At 37.7% G+C, this 27,603-nt stretch overlaps 2 protein-coding genes across 5 annotated transcripts in view; one reads left to right on the top strand and one right to left on the bottom strand.

The window, feature by feature from the left end:
• Positions 1-10,561, top strand: part of LOC146503678 (cell adhesion molecule 2-like) — a 166,001-nt gene extending 155,440 nt beyond the window's left edge. Inside the window, exons 7-12 of the mRNA XM_085184324.1 lie at positions 1,343-1,501; positions 1,773-1,863; positions 2,070-2,248; positions 6,801-6,827; positions 8,424-8,546; positions 8,655-10,561. Of these exons, the coding sequence (XP_085040450.1) occupies positions 1,343-1,501; positions 1,773-1,863; positions 2,070-2,248; positions 6,801-6,827; positions 8,424-8,546; positions 8,655-8,773 (698 nt within the window). The 3' untranslated portion in view covers positions 8,774-10,561. The remainder of the gene's footprint in view (positions 1-1,342; positions 1,502-1,772; positions 1,864-2,069; positions 2,249-6,800; positions 6,828-8,423; positions 8,547-8,654) is intronic.
• Positions 10,562-24,315: 13,754 nt separating this feature from the next.
• rwdd2b (RWD domain containing 2B) lies at positions 24,316-27,578 on the bottom strand. 4 transcript variants are annotated; one of them, XM_085184325.1, is made up of 5 exons: positions 27,364-27,578; positions 27,035-27,251; positions 26,889-26,956; positions 26,069-26,437; positions 24,316-25,960 (listed from the first exon to the last, which is right to left on the bottom strand). In XM_085184325.1, exons 1-5 carry the CDS (start codon positions 27,576-27,578, stop codon positions 25,708-25,710), a joined length of 1,122 nt encoding a protein of 373 aa, XP_085040451.1. In that variant the 3' UTR covers positions 24,316-25,707. The 4 variants fall into 4 exon arrangements, with proteins under 4 accessions (XP_085040451.1, XP_085040452.1, XP_085040454.1 ...); XM_085184326.1 differs by having other exon boundaries at positions 27,035-27,248; XM_085184328.1 differs by having other exon boundaries at positions 27,035-27,217; positions 27,364-27,478.
• Positions 27,579-27,603: the final 25 nt, after the last annotated feature.

Genomic DNA, 27,603 nt, shown 5'->3' with positions numbered 1-27,603 from the left:
TGCAACCCTGATGCTGTAGGCGACTTGACGAATGAGAGAAAAAGCTGGAGAGATTCGTGTTTAATGCCACAGAGGCACTTCCCTTTCCCGTCCTGTACTCCAGGGCAAAATCCAAGGCATCTGACTCTCAAATATAAGGCCTCCGACTTTCCTCTTTTCTCAAATCCTATGTGATGCTTGGATTTTATTTATTTTTTCAAAATCTTGACATTTATGATGCACTCTGCTGCTCTGTGCTTTGCATTCTTATTCTTAGCGTTATTAATTTCAGTTTTGAAGTTTGACTTTTTAACATTTGTAGGCTACTCTGCAGTACATTAGGATTTTGTCAGGCCATTTCATGAAAAATGGAGTAGTGTGGCACAAACAGAATAGATTAACCCAAAATGATGATGCTACGGGTAATCTGGGTTTAACTGAAAGGAGCTTTTAGTGTTTAATAGACCAATATCAGTGTGTAGGTGTGTGTTTCTGAAGGAGCTGAGTGAGCACACACATATGTATTGATTGACTCTGGTTTGCAGTGGATGGCAGGCAGTCCAGGGGGAGATGGTTGGAAGTATGTAATGTGAGGAGGATGTAAGGAGGGAGGGGTGAGAGGGGTAGCATCTCCAAAGAAAAGTCCTTCTGAGGCCATTGTCAACTAATGTCTTGTTTAGATCCAATAGCCTTGTACAGCAGATTCTAGAGAAAAGTGTCGGTGCCACACTAAGTGCTGACAAGAGAGTAGCAGCAAACGGCAATGAAAGGCTTTCAATTACAAGTTAAGAGGCATAGCTTAATGAGGACAACATTACAGGGCAGGGGAAAAAATGAAAACAAATTGAGATAAGTTGAAGGCGAATGTTTTGGTATGACAAAAGACAAAAAAGAAAGAAAGAAAGAAGAAGTGTCACTAAAACTATGGAAATCTATCACATACTACTGAAGGGGGGAGCATGCCTGTTTGTGTTGGCTGGGATGTCTGAGAGATGGTCCTAGAGGAGCAAACACACCCAACCAACCGAGTCAACTCTCATATTGCTCTCCCTTCACTATTCACTCTACTTTGACTTGACTTTCAAAGGATAAAGATTCTTTCCCTCAAAGGAGATGCAGAGAAAAACAACAACAACAACAACACTGCAGCTGTCTATGTCAGAAGAGCAACATCTTGAAATAAATTTCTTTCTTTTTTTTTCACAGTTTTTCAGATTTACAAGATGATTTTTGTTTTGCTCTGCTTCTTTCTCCAAAATAATTTTCCTGTAAAAGTCTTGCTCAAAAGCTAGAACTGCTCCCCCAAAAATATAAATAATTCACAAGTACATTTCACCCTGGTTCATATTCTGATTCCCCACAGGCACTAAGGAGGTGAACGCTACGGGAAAGTCATTCACAGTGAGGAGTAGCCTTCAGTTCCAGGTGGACAAGCGGGATGACGGCATTGCCTACACCTGCAGTGTGGAGCATGTGTCTTTGTCCAAACCCTACATGACAACCGAGGTCCTGGAGGTCCACTGTGAGTGGGGTCATAGCCTGTAAAACTGGGTAGATTAGCATTGCTTAGATTAGCGAAATACATGGATTGAGATTACAGTTATGTGGCCAGGTTTAGTCTTGCATTTGTTCTGGATTAATATGGGATTATCTTGCAGGTAAGGGATTAGTGCCTAAGCAGAATAGTGATATGGGCTATAGCTAAGAGCTGCTCAGTACCACAGATCTAACTACTGTTGCATTTTGTGTTAGAACCACTTTTTTGTGTTTCTTTTTTTGTCTCCTCTTTGCAGATGCTCCCCATCTGGAGATCACACATTCACTCATCATCCCACAGGAAGGCCAATACTTCAAACTGGAGTGTGTTTCCATAGGCAACCCAATGTAAGTTGAAAAGCATTTACAACTTCAATTTAATATCGGCACAAATAGTGCAAATTGCACCTAAATGTAATTTGTTTTGTGCCTTGAGATGACTTGTGAAAATGAATTGAAGTGAAATCAAATTCATTATGGTTTGTTATAGTGTTTTTTTATCGCAGCAGTTTATTCAGTTGCAGTTAAACACATTTTCTCAAATTCTTTCCCAGACCTGAGCCAGTGGAGTGGTCTAAAGATGGAGGAGAGCTGCCAGACATTGAGCGTATGATTGTGGAGGGAAGGGAACTTACCATCACTACGCTAAACAAGACAGACAATGGCACATACCGGTGTGAGGCCAGCAACCATCTGGGGTCCAGTAGTGCTGAATACATACTGTTTGTATATGGTGGGTACTTCAGTAAGGGCTTTTTTTGTTTTGCTTTATCATTTCTCTTTGTTGCTGCTTACAAAGCTTTGCAGGCGGTTGTGTTCAAACTCAAAGGCAGATGGTGTTCATCACAAAAATACAAACCCAGTCCATGTCAAAAAAGCGAGAGTCAACTGGTAACTGTAACTGTTGAAAACAACCTGTTTTAAATATGAACGATTTTTCAATAGAGGGAAATCAATAAATTGATCATCTTTGCAATATCAGATAATCAGTTGTTAAAAGTGGAGACACTTTAGGTAAGGAGTTTATGGGAAGGTAACTTCACTTCAATCATTTAACAGTCATTGATTAATAATTTATGAATTTCAGCTATCAAGGTCTCCACACCCACACATCTCTTTGAACGATAAGCAGATAGACTTAATGAATGGATATTTGGATAAGCATAAATGGGTAAACATGTTTCAGATCTTTTTCATCAAAAATAAATAAATAAATAAATAAAAATCAGATTTCCCTGAATAATGTTTGGCATTAATTTGAATGCCATCTAGATTAAATTGGTTTTAATATTTCAGACACTTTTTACCACACGTTCTAACTACTATTACTACTGCAACATATGTTGTCGATATAATGGCTGGCAAATATACAGTTTTAACCTTCAACACAGCCATTGGGTTCAATGATTTCAGTGTATTCTAACATGGCCATTAAGTCTACAACCATGAATAAAATGACTCACCAAAGTTGCTCAGCTAAGATGTCTGTATATTTCATTAGAAAACTGATGGTAGCTCACAACAGAGAAGGAAATTTAATTATGTGAAAACACAATTATGTATAAGGTCAACACGACACTTTACATTCGGCTTCCATCTGGATCATCAGTTGTCATTCGCAGATGACGCACCGTCTTCAAATGACAACCTGCACATCCTCATCAGCATGTTGGCTTTTTAGTTTGTGAGACAGCTCTAAAGTGAGACATGTGTTTGTAGTAAATTAGATAAAATATGTAGTATTATATAAGAAACTTGCTACATGGTGGTTTTATATTTCTGCCAATTAGCAATAAAAGACAGTGCAGAAGAGAGTAGATGGTGACTTCCAACAGCTAAACAGTATTATTTGACACAAAGGTGGCATAATAAGGATGATACGTTAAGTCTGTTTAAATATCATCAATTTGCAGTTCAAATATATATTTTCTTTATAAGAATAATACATATCGTGCAGCACAGAGATCTGTAGTCATGCAGTTTTCCACCCCATGTACTCAAGAATCCACTTTCAAATTTCGCCTTGGCACTATGCAGGATAACACAGTTTACCTCACTACTTATCACGGCGTGGGTTTAGCTTCTGGACTCTTCCTGTGAGGAAACAGAAAAAAAGTGTTAAGGATGCAGAATTTAGCTTCCAAGTACAGCCTGGAGGAGAGATAAGTTAATCCCGAGACAGTGAAGGGGTTGAGAGAATAAAGATGACATGGTCCAGAAAATGGTTCGTTAAGGCCTCTGCAGCACAGTTTCGTAACATTTATCAAATACAGCTAAAAATAAAAAAATAAAAAAGGCAGAAACAAGAGCAGAATATTACAATTCAACATGGATTTATTTGTTTCCACTTTTGCCAGCTAAACAGTGCCACTGGAGATTGTAGTTTGTTTGTGAGCGACTTATAGCAACACAGACTTATTCAACTCCCGAGCAGTTAGTGGATGTACGGCAGCTTTTCTGTGTGATTTTTAAAAGCAAAGGCTTTGGGGAAAAAGAAAGCTCTTCATTGGGAAATATGAAAAGAAAAGGATGACACATTGGTCTTTTCAGCTTTTGTTATCTTGTTCTCCCCTTTCAGCATGTTCATTGAACAGGGGTAGGCAGCGATGCCAGCCTAGTGTAGATCACTGTATCACCCTGTCATATCTAGACACCATGTGCTGCTCTAAGGTTTCCTTCCTCGCATAAGATGTTTTTTTTTTATTTCAAACCAGAAAAAAGAGAGAAATGTGTAGAACTAACCCAGGTGTTTAGAATTATACATACCCAGAGGGTTTTTAGCTTTTACTAAGCTAATACTAGGAAATAACAGACGCGATAACCCTCAGCATCCATCTTTTACTAAATACAAAGGTTCTGGTAGGCAGGATTGAGAAATTGAGTTGAGCAGGTAAAAAGATGCGTGAGACGGGCTCATTTCCACCGATGATGACAGTCATTTTTCAGGGCTACAATCTGTCTGGCTGGATACTTACCAGGTCTCTTTGGATCATCTCAGCCTCTAAACCTAATTTGCTAATGACAAGAGAGATGAGAAGCCATAAATGTCATTGGTCTGAAGCAATATATCACAGACTGCAATTATATCCTTTAATATACTGCATTAAATAAAGAAAAAGAAACACTGTATTAGATGACAGAGCGGTAGTAACAGATACTAGTTTAATTAAATAGAGTCTGCATACATCTGTGAAGCTGCAGCCTCACTCATGCCTGTTTCTCTCACATTTCATTGTGATTGATTGTACATTTTCACCTCAACAAGCATGACACATTGTAAGTTTCACTTTTCCTGTGTGTGCTCTATTTACCAGCCAATCATCAGTTGTTTGAAATTTTAACAGATGTAAAAGTCCTTCAATTCCTTCATGCGTGACTCATCCTTTACGGGGCGATACTGCTGAAAGACTTTACTGATTCAGGGCTTGATTCATTGTGCAGCCCTTATATTTTAACGTCAGTTCATTGTTTTCTTCTTCTTCTTCTTTTCGCTTCTATTTACTAAGGTGAAGTGAAGTCATGAATTAAGCTGCACCAGCCACACACAGTAAATCACCGGGGCTGTGTGACTGTCCTGTCAGTTTCTCACACCGATGCCTGTGCTCCTCAGAGTGGTTTGTTTTCGCTTCCAGTTGTTCCTATTTTTGCTTAGCAGACGTCATCGCCTTCGTGCCTCCCTCTCTAGCCTCAATCCTTGCAGTCTTCTAATGCCTACATTGCCACATTAAGCATAGGCAGTCGCAGCTGCGTTCACTTGCACCCGCTGTGTGGCCCCGCCTCCCCCGTGCTCCACGCACTCACAAACGTGACAATGAACACACGGCTGATGATTGATGAGCTCAAAACCAGGCTTTGAGCAAGAAAGTAACATTGTTTCATTTGATGAATTCAATCCGCTATCCTTTCCACTTTCTATTTGTTTGTTTTTTTCTAACAACGCTGTTACATGTGGATCATTTTTATTACTGCATGCGATTCATTCTGTTATTGATAGCCGATGTTATGCAGATATTGTAAAAATAGCAAACCCCATTGTGGAGTTACTGCTGGTAAACCACTGCATACATAAAAGTCCAAACAGGAAACATGACAGTGGTCATACTTTTGTTTTTGGGCTGAAAATGAACACATGCAATTATCTTAATGATAATTAATAACAATGTTCAGCAAAACCACATGCTTCATGTCACTATTTCACTCTGTCTCTCCTAATGGAATTACTGTTGCAGTGTTTGTCTATTATGACTTTGACATACTGAAGCACAAGAGCTCTCTGCAGGTAAAACATGGCTGCATTAAAAGAAAAAACAAGTTTGTTGGATGAGAAACTGCAAACATTACTTAGACTTAGGCTGTGCTTTGTTTTGGTAATAACTCGCATTAAAGGTGCCGATTAAATTTTCTTGTAAACAAACAAAGGTTATATTATGTTCCTGCAAAAACATCGTTTTTAACTTTGACTAACATTTTCTTCCTTGTAAAATATTTGCTCCATATTTATCAGCTGGCAGTACCTTTGCAAAGGCAATTTTTGGTCAGTGGAACAGCTTAAAACTGGCAAGAATGTGTATTGACAGCATGTGCTAAAAAAGGACGGATAAGGAGCCTTATATAGTAACCAGAATATTAATCACACAGGCACACACACAAACACAATGTGTGTGTATGATTTAAAACATTTAGGTGATGTTTGAACATTTAAAGCAGATTCAAGTTCCCTCAGTATTAACACAATGGCACGCAGTACAAAAGAATTTGTTTTTCCATGTATCTCTACTGCTCTATGCATTCAGATGGTTTGGGGTTTTTGGCACAGGTTTTGACATATTTGTCTCTCAAATATTCTGCATATGCCTGCCATAAAGAGTCCTGGGTAGTAGAATTTTATTTATAATGTATAAGCAGGAAAAAAAGAGCAAATGCTCCAATGTAGATGAATTATTAAACAGGTACCAGTTAATTTGGTAAAATACCCAAACTATCTCAATATGTACATACTTGTGGAGGTTAGTGAGATAATATTTGACCAATTAAGAAACTACGCACTGACTCTATACGTATACAACTTTCTTGTGCTGCTCTCTAAATCAACATTTATAGCAAGTCCAGTTAGGCATGTATTTGGCTCATGTGACAGCAAGCTGTGCATACCTGCACACTGTCAAGTAAACCAGAACCATGGAAATCTCTTTGTGTTTTCCTTTGAATTTTGTGGTCACCTTTTTTATCACGGTGTTCCCCTCGTCTTCCCTTACTGCTGTCACTGTCTTCAACCATGGCAACAGCCAAAGACTTTCCAGGGCCTACAACAGGTAAATATCCCAGTAGATGATCATTTCAAGCCAGATTTAGAGTGTGTGATCTGGATCTGGCTCTGGGTCAAGACACATCACGGCCTCACCCAGCATGAGCCAAATCATCACCATGCATGGATGCTCGCTCAGTCGTTTTCTCTCCAGCCATGTCACAGGCTGCATAAGTTATCACACAATATGTTTCTATTTTGCTTTGTCTTTGCCACTGAAATGGATGGTTCTCAAAGGACCTCTGCTGAAGATTGTATTCGTGCCAGTATCTATGTATATGATCCTGTGGTTACAGTAAATCAAAGTCAAAAAATTCTCTTTCAAATATCTGATCACAGAGCTCTTGAAAAGTATTTGTTCACCATTATTTGTAGATTTGATCTAAGTGCAGAATTTCTGTTTGCAGGAATTTAGTTATTTTTCTTTGTAAGATATTTTGAGTGGGATTGTGTCTAATTAATGCAACATGATTAAAACAATTTATCTCTCTTAATGTAACTGAACATCAGATCAAGCAAAAATATGACCGACGAAATCACTCTTGTCCCTGTGTGCTCTTGAAATGACCTTTTGTTGTTGAATATAGCAACTTACATCCTATATTATCTTTTTATGCTGCTTTATTTTAGTTTGTTCCAGAGCAGTAACCACTGTATCTACACAATAAGTACCAAATTCTGTTAAAAATGCACCAGCCAAGTGTGATATAAAAGATTCCTTATGCTCCTTGCTGACAGTGCTGTACAGATCATTCTATCCATTAACATGCAACCAAATTCAGTTAATTCAGATCCAAAAAAAAAAAAAAGAAAATTCAGAGTTTGCAGTGCCTGCTTGTGAGTTGATGAAACACTCGTGGTGGTCTATTCTGCATGGAGTTTAATAAACTGCATGTTGCACAGCTTCATCCCTCTTTTTTTTTTTTTTTTGAACGTCCCGCACGCTGGGATTTAAAAAATGAGGGTTGCATTCGTTACCAGCAGAGTATAACAAGGTTTGTAGAAACATCGCCGCAATCATTTCCCAGGGTCACTTTGGAAAACCGAGCACAAGCCATAGCCATTCATCAGCTTGAGATAATGAGAGCACACAAGGTGCACAGTAAAGACACAGCCACTCACAGTTTATTACAGGACCGGCACAAAGGCATGCTCCTGCCTGGAAAACCCTCCGTCTGCTTTCTGCCCAGAGGATGCACAGTGTTAAATAACGCTTATTTAGTCCTGAGCATTATGAAAGTAGTGCTAGGAAAACAGAAACATGAAACACAATAAAAACGAGGATAATGCCAAGCTTTTGAATTGTATAGAGATTTGTGGTATTTCCTATGATTACTTTTTTTCCTTTTTTTAACAACTGTTCAGGTACTTCAAAGCAGTTGTTTCACGTTGTTCTAAATCTGACAGAAGCTCATCTGCTACTCTTGTGCTTTGTTCACAAGTGTAAAAGCAACATCTGGATTTTTTCTGGTTATTTGCAGCAAAATACCTTTAATGGTGTTTAATAAACGCCTACAGCTGCATTGACAATAGAAGCTTCCAGTTGTTAAGTTATCATTCCTCCACTTTTTCTCATCCCCTCTCTCTATCTGTTGTGTTTCAGATCCTAATGCTTTAGGACAGCATGGACCTGACCACGCTTTAATCGGCGGAGTTGTTGCAGTCGTGGTCTTCATCACCTTGTGTTTGATAATTGTCCTTGGACGATATCTGGCCAGACATAAAGGTAAAAGAGGTCTCCTGAACTGCTCTGAATATCACTTTGCTTGTTTGCAGTAAATGAATATGTCTTGCACTCTCTAGAAGGTGGATAACTTGCTTTTTATGTCTGCAGGGACATATCTAACACACGAGGCCAAAGGAGCAGAGGACGCCCCTGACGCTGACACAGCCATCATCAATGCTGAGGGAAACCATGTGCATGCAGAAGAAAAGAAAGAGTACTTTATTTAGACTTCTTTTTCCTCACTTCTTTCATTTCATGACAACCTTTGACAGCAGACGTGCAATTTTAAGCTGTCTCAGTCTCACTGCATTGTCTTTTTTAATTTATTGTTCTGTCTTTTTTAGAAAGCAATCATGCTTAGATATGCTTGTTTTCAAAGCATTCACTAACAAAATAGCCTTCGTCTTTTGTAATATAATCCATGTACAATTGGATTATGTCCTTTTCAGTTTTTCTGTGCCTAAATGCTGTACATTCTTCTGCATTTCTTTCATTGCCTGCATTTTTCTCTACTCTTTCTTACGTTACCTGTTATACAACCTTTTGCAGATTTTTAAAATCCAGAAGTAACAACAGTAATTTTGTGCTCCAACTCAACTCTCAGCATTTGAAAAGGTTTTTCTGTAGGAGCAAAATATGTTAAATACATCAGTTTTTAAGGATTACACGATTGGCTTGGATGTTTCCCGGAGCTAACCCTCCTCAGACATGCCGCACACGTTTAAAGCATCTTAAAACAGATCAGATACTTTAACAAACACAAAGCAGAAGCACAATCTGAGTGATTGTCTCTAGATGAAATAATCGCCCTCTTAGCATTGTCTGTATATTCCTGCACTGATTTTTTTTTTTCCTTTTTGTTACACTGTTGATTTATAACCAACAAAGAACAAGTTAGAAAATTAAAGCACAAAGTCTGAGGACTATTACAGAGGGGAAAAAAACATCAACTGCTTTTTGTCTCAGGATTCAATATGAGTCTAGATGGAGAGATGGTGTCAGACATGTGATGAAGACTTCAGTTCAATCGCAGTTATTGTCATGGATGAAAAACGTTTCCTTTTTGTTGGCGATTTGTTGTAATATCCAAACTGAATGAGTGGAACCTTGTGTCGGTTCATTATTTATGTTGAGTTTTATTGAACAACTATGCTAAATGTGTGGATATTGCTGTAAAATACTTTGCTAACGTGAATATTAGTGACCAATATTGTTGAATCTTGGGATCCCTGACACATTACAGTTTGTATATTAGCATATACAGCATTTAACGGTACTTCACAGATCTTTCATGATTTTCCATTTCTTTCCAATTTTTTTTTTTTGCCCGAAGGCATGTAAATAATATGTAAGTATTCAATTTTAGTAAAAGGAAGAAAAACTCTGGTTATAGCCTTTAATTTCAGGTCATATGAGTTCCAGTCACTTTGAGGACAGCGTTTTCACATTTTTTAAGATTTCTTCAAACAGGGATTCTAATGAAATGCTTAAAATGTTACAAAAAAAAATCTGGGTAAAAATATATGTATTTATTATTATTATGGCTGATTGACTTTCTTATATGATACTATATTGATTGATATTATTGCTGTTATTATGAAGTAGTTGTCTGACATTAACTTTTCCATTTTTATTTCTGTAAGTTCTCATAAAAGAACAATACAAGGATCACCGTTATGGCCTTTGAGTTTGCTGCAAACAGTACTAATGACATGTTTAGGCATTGGTGAATCAAACATCCCCTCACTGTATATAATCACTGTATCAAAGACATTGAACCACATTGCCAATGCTCATACATGTTATTTTGTTAGTTCAGTATGATGCTATAAATAACTCATTTTGTACAGATTTAAATTGCTGTAATTAATTTGCTTTTTATGGGGGATGTGTGAGGTTTGCTTTTTTTCACAGTATTGAATATTCATTTTTCAACTATGCCACTGTAAAATGAAAAAAAAAAAGATGCGAAAAAAGAGAGATGAAGTGCGGATTAAAAAATGAACAACTTGAAAGATGTCCTTTTGTTGTTACTAAATTTGCACCTTGAAGCGCCTTGCCTTGATGAGTTGGAGCGCTATTACCTGCACTCAGTGAATCAGTCCACATAGCTGCCACTGAGAGAGAGAAGCATATGTGGTAGGCAGTGCTGTGACTTAAGTTGCACTATAATTGATATTCTATACCACTATAGTAACTGTTAAGTATTACTTGCCTTTAGTGTTAATAATATATGCAAAGTGTCTGACTTGTAGAAAGATTAAAAATCCATGAAGCTCCTCAGGAAGATTGCCTGAGGCATTTAGCTTCCACTCATGATTTGTGCATTAATACAGGGCGACAAAAAGAACACTCAAGTCTTCCCAAATTCCTCCGTGTCTCAGTGGACCTGAGTTTGTTATGCTTCAAGTGGCTTCAGGAAGCTACTCGCAGACACCCACACAGCAGGCTGCTGTTGCCCTTGTTTTAACAAATTAGACAGGAAGTAGGTTGGGTTCGGTCAAGGATGCTGAAATGCAGTTGATTGCTTTAAAAGTGAAGAAAAATTCTAATACTTGAGATGAAACTTTATTTAAGCCAGTAGCCAGAGAAAGATGAAATAGATATTCTTTTTTCCCCCCAGTTTTGAGAAGCTATTACAGTTGAGACAATTGTAGAGTTAAAGCATGTGCCGCAGATGTTGTGTTTACTTTTGTGAAACATAGAAGAGTCGTATAAATCACAGATATATTAATTGATTGATTGATTGATGTGCGTTACCACCATTCATGTTCACCTAATTACTGGAAACAGTAATTTCTGTGGGATAAATATTTACTATGATATACATGAAACCAAATGATATGCTTTTGAAATACCCTGAATATAAGCAACATATATTATTACATATATCCATATTATTTATTTAAATATGGCTCAATGTATATCTGCAGATGAGAATTAAAAGTTCAGCACCCTACCAAATCTACACTGAAACAAATTTTCATTTTCATAGCCTACATTTAGTAATATATAACAGACAGCGTGCCGTAGCAATTTAGAAAAATACAAGAAGACACCTTTAATGGTCCATTATCGCTGCTTCAGTGACACAGATGTACTCTTGAAATGTGAGGACGATACGATAGCCATGCACAGATTACTGAGCTCATATTAAATGTCTCAGCATCCTTAAAGGGAGATCTCGTTCCAGGACACAGGACCCAAGTCATTATGATCCTCTATTCTTTAGCTCCCATTGACCTTGAGCATAATGTTGCTTCCCAGCAGACTAATGTTGCTATTATCAACACACTGTCCGACCAACCATCTGCCTGCTTCACACAACGCCCGGCTCCCCCTCTCCGCGCACACAGACGGTTCCCAATGCTCACTTCATAATCATTACCACCAAAAGCCCAGCCAGTTCAAATAAACATCAGCTCCCACTATTGCACCCCTTCACATTATTAAAAGCTCAGTGCTTCATTAAGCTATGTAAATTGAGATAGACTGTCTTGAATAATGCCTGGCAGAAAATAATGCTAAAAATCCATCATCATTTAGTAACTGGATATCAAGAAGGCAAACATTTATGTGTAATAGTAAATTGTGAGTTGGGAAATGGATTTTCGCTTTACCCTTGAAATGCGAGACCCATACCCTGGGCAATGTAACAATCACAGCATGACCTCTGAGGAGGCCTTGTAAGTCTTACTAAACTGAAGAAACTGATCCCCACTGTACCCTGTAGGCAGGGTCCATATCAGCTCACAATAAGCGCTTATCATAGCAGAACAGAAGTGTCTGACAAAATTCTTCAGGGACAAACGGATATCTTAAAAACACAACACTTAAACACATTGGGCCTACATACTGATTTTAAATGTCAAAAGTTATTCCTTTAGTTAATAGTCATTACAAGTTTCATTTGTGCATTTGTGTGTTATTCATGAGCGTTAAGCTTCTTCTTTTTTTTTTCTTCCGAGTTTTATTATCAAGGCTCTGGAAGAAAAGTAAAGTTTTTACAAAAACATGAGCCTCGCTGCTGTCAACATATTTTTTTTTGTTGTTTTTTTTTTCCTTTTCATTACACAATTCTGCTGTAGATTAGTGACAACTGGCAGAACCATTGAAACAAGGGGCATAAAAAGCCCTCCAACCATAGCACAAATAATGGTGCTTCTCTTGGATTAACAGTACAACGTTTTATGCAAAAAATAACAGTTATTTCACTTGTTTTCACTATCCGAGCATGTAAATTGCCTTGTGTAATTCACGGGGCGATTTGCGTAGGAAGCAAAAGGATAAAAGGATTTCAAAGATGGGGTGTGGTGCAGTATGCTTAACAGAGGTGATGGAGAAGTGTTTGTCCTCTGGATCATGTTTTTAATTACAGATTTAAAAGGTATTAGTGATTCTGCAAAGTAGCCTGCTGATTCATGCAAACATTTAGTCAGTGCGGTACTTACAGATACTTTAACTGTGACATCTCTCGTATTGCTTTGTAGGACAAATGGTGTGGAAGAGTTAGCTTATAATTGTTGCCCTGCAGCTAAAGGTTTGGTATAAAAGATGAAAAGCAGGATATTTTTCAATATCCTGCTTTTTATTTTCAGTCCTTTCAATAGAAACTCTGTTATCACTGGCCATAGAAGCCTGGGATTGCATTGTTTGTGCAAATGGATTTTGTCTTTGATTGACAGCTCACTCTAATGGAGAATCGAGAAGAATCATAATAGCATGTTTACAGCACTGCTGCTACCTTGGAAAATGGCCCATTGCAGAAAATTCTCACAACGATACAAACTGTAGTTACCGGTAATCTCCTAGAACATTATGGATTTGTCAAAATACCCACAGCTAGATTATTTTAAGGTTTTCTCACATGTCTATAAACAGGTTTGTGTTGTTTTTGTAAATATAAAGGTAGTACAGGTTGAGCACAGCTGAGGCTTTCTGTAGCCCCATTTCACTTAGCGTTTACACCTCATGAGTATCTGTACTGCATCGGAGAGCTATGGGATATTATCTTGAAATGTGTTATGCCTAATCATATTTGATGAGATTAAACAGATCACTCACGCTTCTAGTTGTGACAGGGCCGAGTGGAAGTTAGAAGGAGTCAAATGATCTGGAACAAAGAACATGAGCTTGTGTATCCCCCCAGATGCATCACCATGCCATTAGTCTAGATGAATGTGTACAGTCAGACACAATTCCCTTGTTTGCTGCATGAGGGCTTCCACTTTGTGAGGCAGTAGCTCTGCTGTGTGAATCAGGCCACATGCAGGTCCATGGATTGATGACAGAAACAGGGCTACCCACTGTATTTTAAACTCATTCATCCACGCTGACTCACATTCTCTGTGGTGCATCTTTAAATAGCCTTCCCTGGGATTGTCTGCCTGCCAGTTGATTAATTCTATATTGCATGTGCATGTGTGCGTGCGTGTGTGCGTTTGGTTTAATTACAACAAACTTTTCTGAATTGTTTAGGTGAAATTTAAATCATGCCGGCACCCGAGAATACACAAGCCAGCCTTGTTCTGGTTAGTCTTTTGGGGCGGGGGGTAGGAGAGGGTTGAAAGAGGAGAGTTGTTGAGTGTTTGGTGGTGGGGTGGTGGGGTGTAGTACTGTACCTGTGGCATAAGGTATGCAATAAATAGCTTGCCATCTGTTTGGATTTGAACACTTGAGATTCTTCCAAGAAACTCACCAGAGACTTAATTAAAGTTGGAATATTAGGAGCGTGCAACTGATGTTCCACTAATAAAATGACAGCTAGAGGAAATTCTTGAATTAGTTTAAAACAGATATTCTTTTTTTCCCTTCAAAATAAATAAAAAAAAGACTGTAAGGGAAGCGTTTAACCTTGTAAATTATTCCAATCGTTTTGATGATTTTTTATGATTCTAATCTCCATTTATTAAGGACATCTGCTCTTTCCAGCAAATAGGCACATTTAATGAAGACACAGGAAATGATGTATGTTCATACAAGTAATATGTTGAATACGGAAGAGCTGCGCTGCTGGCTAAATGAGTGATTAGCCAGGTAATCGGTGGATAAAGAAGAATATTTGTCATGGAAAGATGATGTGCTTTAAGTTTATTGTCTCTTAAAAAGGGGCTACTGCTAAATAAATCAAGAATAAATATTCGATATGCCTCTGAAGGCTTAATATAAATCAATGAAGTAAATATTTTATCAAAAGCAACAGTGAATAACTTTTCTGAATACTACACATAAACCACCCAGAACCATTCTCATAACCTTGTGTTGCTCAAACAATGGTTGCACCTCTGTCATTGCATACGTAGTTGTATTTGTTCAAATCACTCCCATGACAAGAAAATAACTGTTAATTTTTCAGCAATTTGTTTGGCCAGGAAAATCCAAAAGCAATGCATAGTCTTTAATTTCATCAAGAGTGTGGTCCTCCATACAAGAGAAGTGGGGTTTTAAAAATGAAAAAATGAGAAATGTTCATATTTTTCAACTACTTAATTAAAGAACATATTGGCTATTATAAATTTTCATCTGTATATTGCATATTCTAAATTTCTTGTGCAAATTGCAACCCTTTTCTAGAAAACACATGATATTATTTAATACACTATAACATACTGCAGTTCTTACAAACTGTGGTACCTGCAGACTGCCAGCTGTCTGGATGTAGGTGGACATGAGATGTTGGCATCAGCCTCAAGGTCCTCCTCTCCCTTCCCCGGTTGTTCTTTTTTCGGTTTAAGCAATAATACCATAATACATCAGATTGGATGATTTATTTTTATTTTACACTTAGTTTTTTTTATTTTTAAGTCGGGATTTTAATTAACCATGTTGTAATGATGGCAGAACGCGGAGCACATTAAGTTGTGAATGATCTTCAGAGAGTGTGAAATTGGGTGGTTAAGTCAGAAAAGCTTTAATTGTACAGATAGCGATTTAGAGTGGAGACTATTTTAACTGAAGTACTGTTTCTATTGTTTATTTAGAAGCTGTGCAGCTGTAGAGACTGCCATTAGTTTTTCTGACTAATGACCCAGCAATCAATTTTACATGTTTAATTTAAGGTTGTTTTTTAGGACGCACAAAATCACGGTTATCAATTTGCTCCTTGTTGTCAAATCCACCAGCACAATAAAACTTTTGAAAGTTTCCTACAAGGAATACATTCGTATGAAATAGAAAGTGCACAATTTTTAAACTCTTATGTATCGGGATGTTAAATAAATAAATCAATAAATCATCTGGTCTTTACCAGGTTAAGCATAACTTTACTGTTTCCATAAGAATGAAGAGGTTACTGTAAGTACTGATCATCAGCAAGTGTGACCACTTCTATAATAGCAGAAGTTTTGGCACTTTGCTGGGATGGATTATAAGACCATTTCGACACTATTTAAGGTCCATCATTATACAGTAATAAAAAATAATTCACAACTAGAAAACATTCAGGACAGTTGCCAGTCTTCCCAAGACTGGATGCTCATCCCAATGTGAGACAATGCAATAAACAGGATACTGCAATCCCCAATAAATCCCCAGTAGCTACATTTCAGACTGTACAGGCCCCAATTAGCATGTCAAAGTTCATGATACTAAGGTTAGAAAAGGGCTGTACAAGTATGGCTTGTTTGGAACAGTTGGCAGGAGAAAGAGGGACATGGGAACATGACTTTGGTTTGCAAAGTACCATCTGAACAAGACTTGTAGGGCAAGGTCGTCTGAACTGTGACCAAAGTAGTGATTTTTGGCCATAATGCACAGCTCCACATTTGAAAAGAACAATACACAGAATATTAGCATTAACACTTCATACAAACTATCAACCACAGTAGTATACGGCTGACTTGGTTGTGTTTTGCAGCCAAAGGACCTGGGCACCTTGCAATCATTGAGTCAATCATGAATTCTTCTGTATATCAGAGTATTCCAGAGTAAAATGTGAGAATCGGGTGATGTAACAGACAACAACCCTAATGAAATGACCTGGTGAGAGCTTCACAAAAATAAACACAATGAACTAAAGTAATGCTGTAAAAAAGAATGGGTCAAAATTCCTTTATAAATGATATAAATCATTTAAATAAACATTCCCTCAAATATAGTGATGCCTAATTTGTAAGAGACTGACAAAATCCTGCAGAAAACTACTTTAAGTTACTGATAACCATGATTCTACTAATTCAAGTATCGCTTCTGCATTTTATCACAGTTTTTGTGAAATAAGTGATGATACAATATAATATGTCATGTATTTTTTGTTTATCTGAGGTTGTGTTTGAATAATTTTACAACTTAATAAGGGCCAGGTTTTTAGAATAGAAAGATGGTATACTATCTTCTTCACATGACTGTGTTTCTCATATTTCCACTAGACCGTGCTTTAATGGAAGGGAGTAATCATGGAAAAATACATCTGCTACAAATCTGGATCTGTATCAATGCATTTTGCAAAGATAAATTATACCTGAGACTTGGTCGGGAGGCAGCCTAGTACATTTTAAGTGTGTAACATAGCTTGTTTTGATTTACAAGGTGGTAGATGCTAAATAGCGCATACAAAATGAGTGGAAGGACCAATGAGATATCTAAAGCTTAAATACTTCCAGAGTAGCAAACCAGTTGTCTTTATGATGCCAGTCAGCTTGATGGTGGGCCTCAGGGATTACTCCAGACAGACAGCTCAGTAAGACAATTGATTAAATAGTAGTGAGAAGAGAGAAAATGTTTAATTCAGCCATATTTAGTATTCATGGGATGAAGAGCCATACAAGAGTTCACCTTGAGGGGTCATCAGGAGAGCAGGTCCAGAATCCCAAAGAGCAGCTAGGCCAAGTTTCCACATAACATTTGAAAACACAACTGATTGTGTTTTTAATTACTTTGATTATCAAGTTTACTTTAGCTGAATTGAAAATGGTAATGCAACATGCACTGAATTGACAAACTGATATGCTGTGAAAAGGAGATCAGTTGTGCAGCTCTTGTGACATTGTGATAGATTTACCAGAATAAGAAGTGCTGAACCTCAAGCAGAGGATATAAATTAATATTTTGCACATATTTAATCTCTTTGATCATTACAGAAAACTTAAGCATTCAGAAATATACCATCGATTATCTTACAAAAAGACTACCCAAATAATTTAGGTATATTTTAGTAACTATAATTCACAGCTTATTGCACCACATTTATAATATCACAGTAAAACTAATGTTAAGGAAAACACAGTATGTGTCACGCTGCATGTGAACAGTGGATAGTGTATACAGAACAATGTAGTATGACACCGATATGGTGTACATCTGTTTCAATACTGCAAAGACTCATAAGCAAAAGTTTGGAAATTTTTTACTTCTAAACCTTCTGTTCGGTGTTTTCTGCCTCACACAATTTAAAAGAATACTATTTCTACTCGCCTGACTCCTGTGAAAGAGTGCCAGCTACAGACATGATGAAATCCCTGTGTTAAAATACCAAACCATGACGTTAAAAACTAATTCAATTATATGCATGACCAGTTCAATAGACCTACAGAATTGAGTTATTGTCTGAAATGATGGGAAAAAAGAAAAATACTAGTAAATCATGAGTGAATGAAGTGTAAAGTAAAAATTATTTTCACAAAGAGTTGCCAGAAAAGGCTTCAAGAACCAGGCATAATGGTTACTGCAGTAATCTTCCAAGCTATTTGCTCTTCATCAACAAGAGGTGCATAATGTGAATCTTCAAAGGTATTTTATCATTGCTATAGTGGCTATAGTGAAGAGGAAAACAGTGTAGGGGTGAGGTAGGGCCAAAAACAACATAGTGGAAGCTTTTTTGAAGTCTAGTGTATATACATACAGATGGCATCTGTTGTATAACTTCTCTGAATCATAATAAAAAAGCATAAGGCACTGCTTTGAAGGAATAAACATTCAAAATGCCAACAATATTCTTGTTTCTTACTGAATAGGCAGAATTATTAAAATTAAGGCCAGATTTTTGGGGGTTTCAATTGACAGCTCATTGCATCAAACGTGGGATTTGAATATATCAGTGAAAAGTCAATATGAGTGATAAGCTACATGATGAGAACCAGGAGATTCCAGAAATCTTGTCTGAGGGTATGAGAGTCTTCAAAAGCAACACTGATTGATTTTAAGGTTAAAAGTCTGATCATGATTCAGCTTGTAAGCGTCGCATTAGAGATAAAAGTACACAGCCATCTCACCAGTAATCTTTGCCATTTAGTTAGAGTCTACCTGCCATTTATTTAATGTGGAAAGCATTAATGCCACAGAAGAATAAAACTCTATGAGGAAAGTAAGTGGAGGGAAATAAATGCCACCATTGTCCCAGCCTTCACCACCTTTGTGTCTGCAGTTTTGTGACACTGATGTTAGAGTCACAGAGGCTCCAGAGAAAGGAAAGTGCCCAATAAATTTGCAGATCTGAAGAACTTTGATCTCTTGAACTGTCTCCTTTACCATCCATCCATCCATTTAATGCCTTTTATCTTGGTCCAGGTTATGGGGGCAGCAGTTTAAGCGGACACTAACACCTCTTTCTCCCCAGCCATCTCCATCGGCTCTTCCGAGGTTACACCAAGGCATTCCCAAGCCAGCTGTGAGATGTAATCTCTTCAGCGTGTGCTGGGTTCTCCCAGTAGGATACAAAACACATCACTTAGGTGTGATCACCTTACCGTAATGTATTCCTTTCATCCATTTATTTGCTTCTGCTTATTCATTTCAGGGTCAGTCGGGGGCTGGAGCCTATCCCAGCTATCATAGGGCAAGAGGCAAGGTGCACACTGGACAGGTCACAAGTCTGTCTCAGCACTTTTCCTTTCAGTTGATATCACTTCATTTTTATTTATAAAGCATTAATTCTAAGTTGTTTCCTCAAGGTGTTTTAAACTGTAGAAGACAAAAATCCAAAAATCTGACAATCCCCTGTGAGCAAATGCTTTTCGACATTGCTTTTCGACATTGAGAAAGAAAAGCTCCCTGGCAGAACGAGACTCAGTGAGGGGCAGCCATGTGAGTTGATCGGTTAGATGTGAGAGGAAAGAGAAAAGAACAAAGGCGAGCTTAGCTAGGCAAGGATGAAACACAAACTATGAAAGCAGATAAAAGTTAGGGACATGCATTAGTGGAACATAAACACATCAGAAGTGAACTGTGTATCACAAGTCCCAACAAGTTCCCTATGCAGCCTGAGCCTAGAACAGCATAACTAAGAGATGGTTCGCTGTCACCTGATCCAGCCCTTCCTATAAGCTTTATCAAAAAGGAAAGGGTGAAGCCAAAGTGGGAGTTGGCCCACAGGAGAGGAGTCTAATAGCTGAAAGATATCCCTCCCATTCTACTTTTAAAACTCTAGCAACCATAAGAAAGCCTGCAGTCTGAGAGCAAAGTGCCCTAGTGGGATAACATGATGCTGGGGTCTTTAGGACATAATGCAGCCTGATAATTCAGGGCTTTACATGTGAGAAGGAGGATTTTAAATTCAATTCTGAATTCAACAGGGAGCTAATGTAGATAAGCTAATATGCGAGAAATGTGATCTTTTTTCCAATCCCCATCAGTATTCTCGCTGTAGCATTTTTGGATCAACTGAAGGCATTTCTCCCAGCTCTTAGAACAGCTTGATTAGAATAAATTACATAAACCGAGTTGAGAAGTAACAAATTCAGCATCACTATGAGATGGGATGATTCTAATATCAGCAATACTGTGCAGATGAAATAATGCAGTCTTCCATATTTATTTAGTGTGCACATTGCAGGACATATCCTTGTCAAAAATGCCTCCAAGGTTCCTCACAGCAGAACTGGAAGCCAAGGTAATCCCATCCAGAGTAAGGATCAGGTTAGATACCATGTTTCTAAGAATTTTAGGGACAAATGAAATAATCTCAGTCCTATCTGAATGTAGAAGTAGAACATTACAGGTCACCCAGGTGCATTCAGGTCCACTGGGGCAATTTTTGCTATTTTGCTTTTGTGCACTGCCAGAAGTAAAATGAAGCAATCAAGGTGCCACTTAGAAGACTTGCAGCTTTAATTCAAGGCACTTGAGAAAAATATTTCCTTTATTTTATAGGCTTTACGTCAATTTAAAAATTGTAATTAAATAAGTGGACATATATAATGCATCCCATTATATTAGACAAGTTCATTTTAAATGTTGAAATTGTTTTAACATTTCAGCTGCATACTCTTTGTAGCCAATAAATGCCTGAAGTTTAAAACCCACCGGAAACACAAAATGCATTTTCCTACCTTAAAATGCCTCATGCGGTATTTCTTGCAGTTTCCTTTAGCTGCTGCTTGTTTATCAACTGAAAAGTTCCAATTTTGCATTGCCTTCAGTAATGTTTGTTTCAAATAGATTTTAAAGACTAATATTCAAAAGATCATTTTAATTTGTCCACAAGAACATTCACTCAAGTTTTTTTTAAATGTCTATTTATTTTTGAATAAGCACTAAAAGTAAAATTTATGGTGAATGCAATAATATTGTAAAACCCCTTGACTTTAAAACACATCTTGATTGCTTCATTTAAAAATCCTTTGTGATAGTCACAGAGGCGTAATTGCAAAAATTGTGTCCTTGTCCTAAAATTAATGGACTTCACTGTAGCTATACAGTGCAGTGTGACTGTTACTGTGACAGACAGTGATATTTCCCATAGCTTTGATTCTGTACTCCTGAGACAATCTGAAATAATGACTTAGCTGTGCTGACTTGCAGCTTCAACAGTGCATTGTGTACACAAACTAGATATCTTGGCCCTTAAAGTATTTCACACAGGAAATTGCATAGTGGAGATGGCAAGCCACTTAGATCTTAATGAATCTCATATCACATGACAAGCCTAAACAACAGTCACACTCCTATGGTAATTGCTGCATAAAAGTGATGTGTGCCTCATTCCTTGATCGTTTATGTTTTTGGTTTCATTTTTTCATAAATGTCTATCAGTGTTTGTGTTACAGTTGGCCTGCCAGAGATTTACTGTATACACACCTTTTTGAACAAGTCCCCACAACATTGCTTGATGTAGGGATTTGATAACTGCAAAGCTACAATATGATATTCGCTGGATCATATACTTTTATGTGACAAAGAATGTGATCTCAAATATTTTGTAAGTTTATCACAGTTGACTGTATCTTTATGTGCATCTAAAAATGTGCATATAGTGGTCGTTAGAAGCTTGCAAACCCTTTATAGTCTTTTTAATATATTTCATAAGTATAACCTTTAACATAATTACATTTTCACACAAGTACTGATAGTAGTAAATTAAGTAAATTAAAGAAATAATACATTGTTCTTATTGAGGACAATGATAAAACTTTACATATGCACGAGCAGCAAATTGGCACTCAGATTTATTTAAAGAACAGGGATCTATTAAAGTCTGTTTCATAACACATTTTGGAAAGTGTTCAGTGACAAAAAAGGTGACTTCTGAGGACCTGAGAAAAATCATTGAATCCACAGACAGACAGATACAAATGGATGGGATTCAAGATCACCATTTCCTTTCCCAGAGTGTTCAACTATATCAAAGATCACTCTGAGAGTTCACAAAGGAATCCAAAGTGTCTCAGAGGGCAGTTTTCTCATCTATTTTACTGAATAGCAGTTAAATTCACACAGAGATTACAAAAGCTCAGTATTACAGACATAGGTGGTTACTAAACTTCATATTCCAATATATGGAATAAGATGTAACAAGAATTACATTTACAACATAATCCATGATCCTTTGATATGACAGCAATTACATTACTTGAAGTTGTATGAAAGCCCTCCTTCTAACACCTGTTTTAGCTAAGAAATGTCAGCTTTGTTATTTGGTTTGATATGTGCACTTTTCCCATCCAGCCCTCAACCAAATGCTGGATCCTTAACTTGGTGCCCAGTCACCAAAACACTGAGAAATCCTGCTCTATTAAACTAAAGGCCTCTCTCGCATTGGCTAGGAGGAGAACAGTAAACAGAAATGGTGTGCATGGGAGCAAGGAGAACATTGCTGCCATTCTCTACTTTATTAAGGATCACATGGGACAACCAGAAGACTGTTGGAACAATAGTTTGCTGATGAATATGACCAAATTTGAACTTCGAGAAGTGTCTGAATACAGGAAAATCCAGTTGTAGTAGAATCACAGTCTGGGCTAGGATAACTGGACATCATTGACGAAACAGTAAGATCTGGATTGCACCACTGTGAATCAAATCTCAAGAGAAAGTGGGTCACGCAGCAAGACACCGACCCATGCAATTCAGTCTCCCAAGGAATGCTTAAAGAGGAATAAAGTTAATGTTCTGGAGCAGCCAACTCAAAGTCCTGACCTTAACCAAACAGACGTGTTATGGAAGGACATGAAGCAAGCAGTTCATGTGAGGAAACCTACTAACATATAAGATGAAGCTGCTCTGTACAAGAGACAGGCTAAAATTCCTTTAAGCTCGTGCTGATCCACAGTTACATTCAGTTGCAAAGGGGGTCCCACCAGATACTGTAACCAAACACTTTATGCTTTCTTATTCTTTTGTAAACACTGGACTGCTCTCTCTATCTACCAGTAGGTAAAAAGGTAAGGACTCTACAGGTTACTTACAGCGACAAGGAAGTTAGTATTGACTCTGTGAACATGTATTAATGATTTGCACTAGAGCTGCAGTACAGGTCAATAACAGTTTTCCACTCCCTAAGATCTTAATTGTAACAATGAACTATTACAAACACATTTACTAAGGTTCAGCTTGCAGGTAGAAACCAATTAACCTCTGATGGAGCAGGCATGACTACGCTATGGAGCCATTTCACACTTTGGCATTCATATTTCAAGGCATAAATTTATCATGACTTTAGAACAGCAGTCATTGTCACATGTCGGGATCACGTGCTGGAACATCACAAGCACCATTTGCCAGCTCACCTATTCAAGGAATAAGTGGGAAAGGACACTTAGTGTCTAACAGTAACCATACAAAGCTTTCTATTTAGCCATAAATCAAGCATTTATTGACTAATTTCCTTAGAATTAGCACATTTTCAGGTCAGTTTTTAGGATATGTTGTCTGCTGTTCTGTGAGTCTACAATATACACTTTCTTTTAACATGAAAACCAAATTACTTTATTGAAACATGACTGCTTCTTACAGTAATTTGCAGTCCATACTCCATTATTCAGTCCTTTATCAAAGCTGCTGTGATGTGATTTACATCATTAGTCATAACTTTACAGTGTATAGTAATGATGCACATCCCCGCTGAATGATTCAGCGCAGAGACCTTCATATAGAAGCGCTAACTAATGAAGGATTATTAGACCCAGAGATGTATAATGTGGATCACTTCTTCTGATTTACAGTATTCTACTGAGGATCCTGAGGAATCAGATGATGTGAATGCACCTGGAAGTCAAGCTCTCTTCAACAAAGAAGCAGAAGGACTCTCTGATGAGACTTTGAAGATAAAAGTCAGAAGTCCTTGTTCCAATAGACCTCTGACAAGAGTGAATATACACTGTAAGAACAAAAGAACCCATAAAATCAGCAAGGGCAGAAAAGGGACTGTCAAAAGAAGCAGCACAAAGACTGTAAAATGAACCAGCATCTCACAGGACAATGGAGGCTTGGGACTAAAATCAAGGTGAGGAACTCCTGCTCGTGGCTGCCTCTAGATTTAGTATCTGTTCAACACATTGTATTTCAAATGTTATTTGGAAAAAAATCACAAATGGAGATTGTAAAGGACTTTGTGATGTTTTGGCTGCTTTAATTTGTGTTCAAATGCACAGATACAGCCCCTCCGTTTTTACAGCACTCCACACTGTCTGAGCTTGTAAATCACAGTAGTCAGTTTTCACATAAGTAACAAGTGAACACCAATTAATCCAAATTATTGCTTTACTATTCCAGCTTTTTTTTCTCATGCTTTTAGACAGAAGTTAGGGTTTTAAACATGTTTAGGAAGTTAAGATATTACTGTTTCCATGTTTCCCCAATTTAATTATGTTATGCTGCCATCTGCTGGACAGTGTAGACCAACAGAGTCTGCAAGTACAATCTGCATGTATCTAAACATCAACTTTGTCTTCAATTTGTGTTATTTCCCTTCAGCGTAGAACTGTGCACTGAACCAGATTTAATCATACCTTTTATTGTTAGTTTTAATAGTAAATTAATCACAGGAATTACTAAAAGTACATGTCTCACTTGTTATATAACTTTGGCAATCTAACTTCCTAAATTAAATTACTCTGTGTTCAGACTCGTTTGAAGACTTTACATTCTTTTGTATTTCTTTATTATTATGTGATATATATGGTGAATTGATACAACCTTTTAAAGGCTGTATCTAAGGAGTGCACTTTGCATCAAAAAAAGAAAAGAAAAAGAAAATCAAGAATATCCATTAATATCATAACACGTTAGACACAACTCCAGAGGGGTGAGGGGAATCAACAAAGAGAACTTGTTTTGTTTTTCATCCAAGGCTTGGTGGGGGAGAAATTAAGATTAATGATAAGTAACCACACGTTTTAATTGCCAGTGTATAATCCACAGCAACGCATAATTTATCTAACAACTAATCATTCAAAGAAAATTGGAGAAAGAATTTCCATGCTTATGATATCTATAATTCATAAAAAGAAAATCAACAGATTTAAAAAAAACAGATATCCAACATTTTGTTGACAATGTTGTTCAATTATTAAAATGTTATCAAACCTGAAAATCCTATAATAGCCCAGTAGTAATAACACACTGGTGCCATTTGAGAAAAGAAACACCTGGGGCAATTTGTGATATGCAGGAGTATTAAAATTGCAAATATAACTAAAGTCCTTGGGAAAACTCTCAGATAAACATCTTTTTTCTTCCTTCTTTTGATAAAATATGCCTATTAAAAAAAAGAAGAAGAAAGAAATGAAAACTGTTCCTCAAAATTGCAGAAATGTTCTTTCTGCTTTTTATTCCAGTGAATTTTGCAGGTATGACAACTTTGAAACCCAAAAAGTTAGTTAGTTAATTTATTTCATTTTATCAGCTTATTCCATTCCCATTTCATTTAAAAGTTATTTTCAGAATAAGTAATTTCAGTGACAAGGCACCAGTACAAAAACTATGTACATCCATTATCTCGGTCTGACTACTACCTCCCTTCAATGCCAAAATACATCTGAAAGACATCACAACAGCCTTTCTCATTCAAGAACTGGTAGAGCTGCCCAAGGTCCATGTGATTGCCTCTGTTTCCATGGGGGTCAAACATTGCTTCTTCAAAGCCTGTAAATTTGCGCAGGGAGTCTATATGTTCAACAAGCCTGCTGTCCTCACTCTGACAATCAAGGGAAATATCCTCTCTGTGTCGAATCATGATCTTCTTCCATGTCAAAACCTTCACTCTGTGAAATAGGGGAATAAGATTGGAAAAATATTAAACCTGACACCTCAGCAGGCTTCTGGCTGTGATTAAGTCATCCCCAAAAAACCCAAATCAACAGGCAAGGTACCTGGACCAGAAATCCTCACAGGCAGATTGAGGACCTTCCACACACACAATACCAGGTTTCCCAGGCATGCTAAATCCTGACAGGCCCAGCTCCTTTGACCAATCCAAGATGTTCTTCCTCTTCGACTTGTTGTAAATGTGGTGACTGTAGATCCACAGCCGGCTGAACACTTCGGGCGTCCGAGGAGAGGCAGACTCCTTCTTAGGAGCTGGGGCTTCTAATAAGCTCTTATCAATAAAAAGCTGGAGGTTGTCTTTCACCCATTCAACAGCAGAGAGCACACATATTTCCCCCTGGCAGTTTTCCATGAGGTATGCGTTAAGAAGTGCCTGGAGCTGTGTCTGCTGGGCCCTACTGAGATCAGAACACCTGAAGCAAGAATAACACATGTTCGAAGAAGGTTTCGAAGAACATTTAAGGTCACTTGGCACTGGGAATTTCCATATCTGGGAGCAATGACAGCACAGCTTCAGGAGGTTCAGCGCTATTAATTAAAGTGACTAATGATACACTTTAAACAAATTAGAGGCACTGTTTCTTCCACTTACTGCTGTGGCTGTGTTATTGTTACACAAATTAAATTTGCTTTCATTCAAAACTATATTTAAAGGCAACACTGTGAATGCTATCTGTGCTCATCCAGGCTGCGCTTCCTATATGGTAGAAAAACCTGGGCCACTAGTATTCTATTCACTATACTATTGTTTTCGCTCTCTCTCTTTTTTTAACAAGTCTGTACACAGGCAGGCGAAACTCTCCTGAGTGAGCTCCCTAACTATTTTCCTTTATGTTAGGAAATCAAATGAGGATAATCGCTTACCGGACTGTTATTTCTGGCAACACACTAGGATATTCAGATGGGTAAGCACAGGACAGAATGAACGCCATCTGTGTGGGGAAAAAAACATGAGAAATTAAACTAAATAATGATTAAAACAAAATTATATATAATGACAGATTAGTTACCCCCTCTGTGTTCGCAGAGTCCAGCTTTTGTTTGATGAGAAACTGGGGTCTGGACGGTGGAGGGCCGCCTGTTGAAGCTGAGCCCTCCACGTAGTCCCTGAGCTCGGCTAGTGCCAGCTGGTCAGTGAACTCCAGCTCATCCACGGTGGGGAACATGCTGGTTAGCAGCTCTATCTCTGCAAGCTGAGACCCAGCCCACTCCAAGTAAGACATGCTGCTTTAGTCGAGAACTAAAATAGTCAATCTTTTCTAATGTTCATTTAAAAAGTTAACAGTTACACAGTTTTCTGGTACGTCCAAAAATATGACTCACTTATGCTAACACATACCATGTTTCCGGGCGTAAACCAGCCTCTAGAATTGATTTCGTTACAGAAATCTGAAAACAAAATAATATTTTTATGTATACAGTATAGACATACAGAGGCAGTTTACCACTGTCTAGTGTCCCGCAACGTCTAATAATGAAGTTTTGTTTGAACTCGGACTCTTTTGGCCGACGCACGCAGGAAACACACGGCAGCAGAAACAGCGGCCCCATCATATTTTGTTCCTTTGCATGTGTCAGC

Source organism: Neolamprologus multifasciatus, chromosome 14 (assembly GCF_963576455.1).
Source record: "Neolamprologus multifasciatus chromosome 14, fNeoMul1.2, whole genome shotgun sequence".
Lineage (NCBI taxonomy): Eukaryota > Metazoa > Chordata > Actinopteri > Cichliformes > Cichlidae > Neolamprologus > Neolamprologus multifasciatus.
The sequence above is the reverse complement of the archived record's forward strand: the minus strand, read 5'-3'. Positions and strand labels throughout refer to the sequence as shown.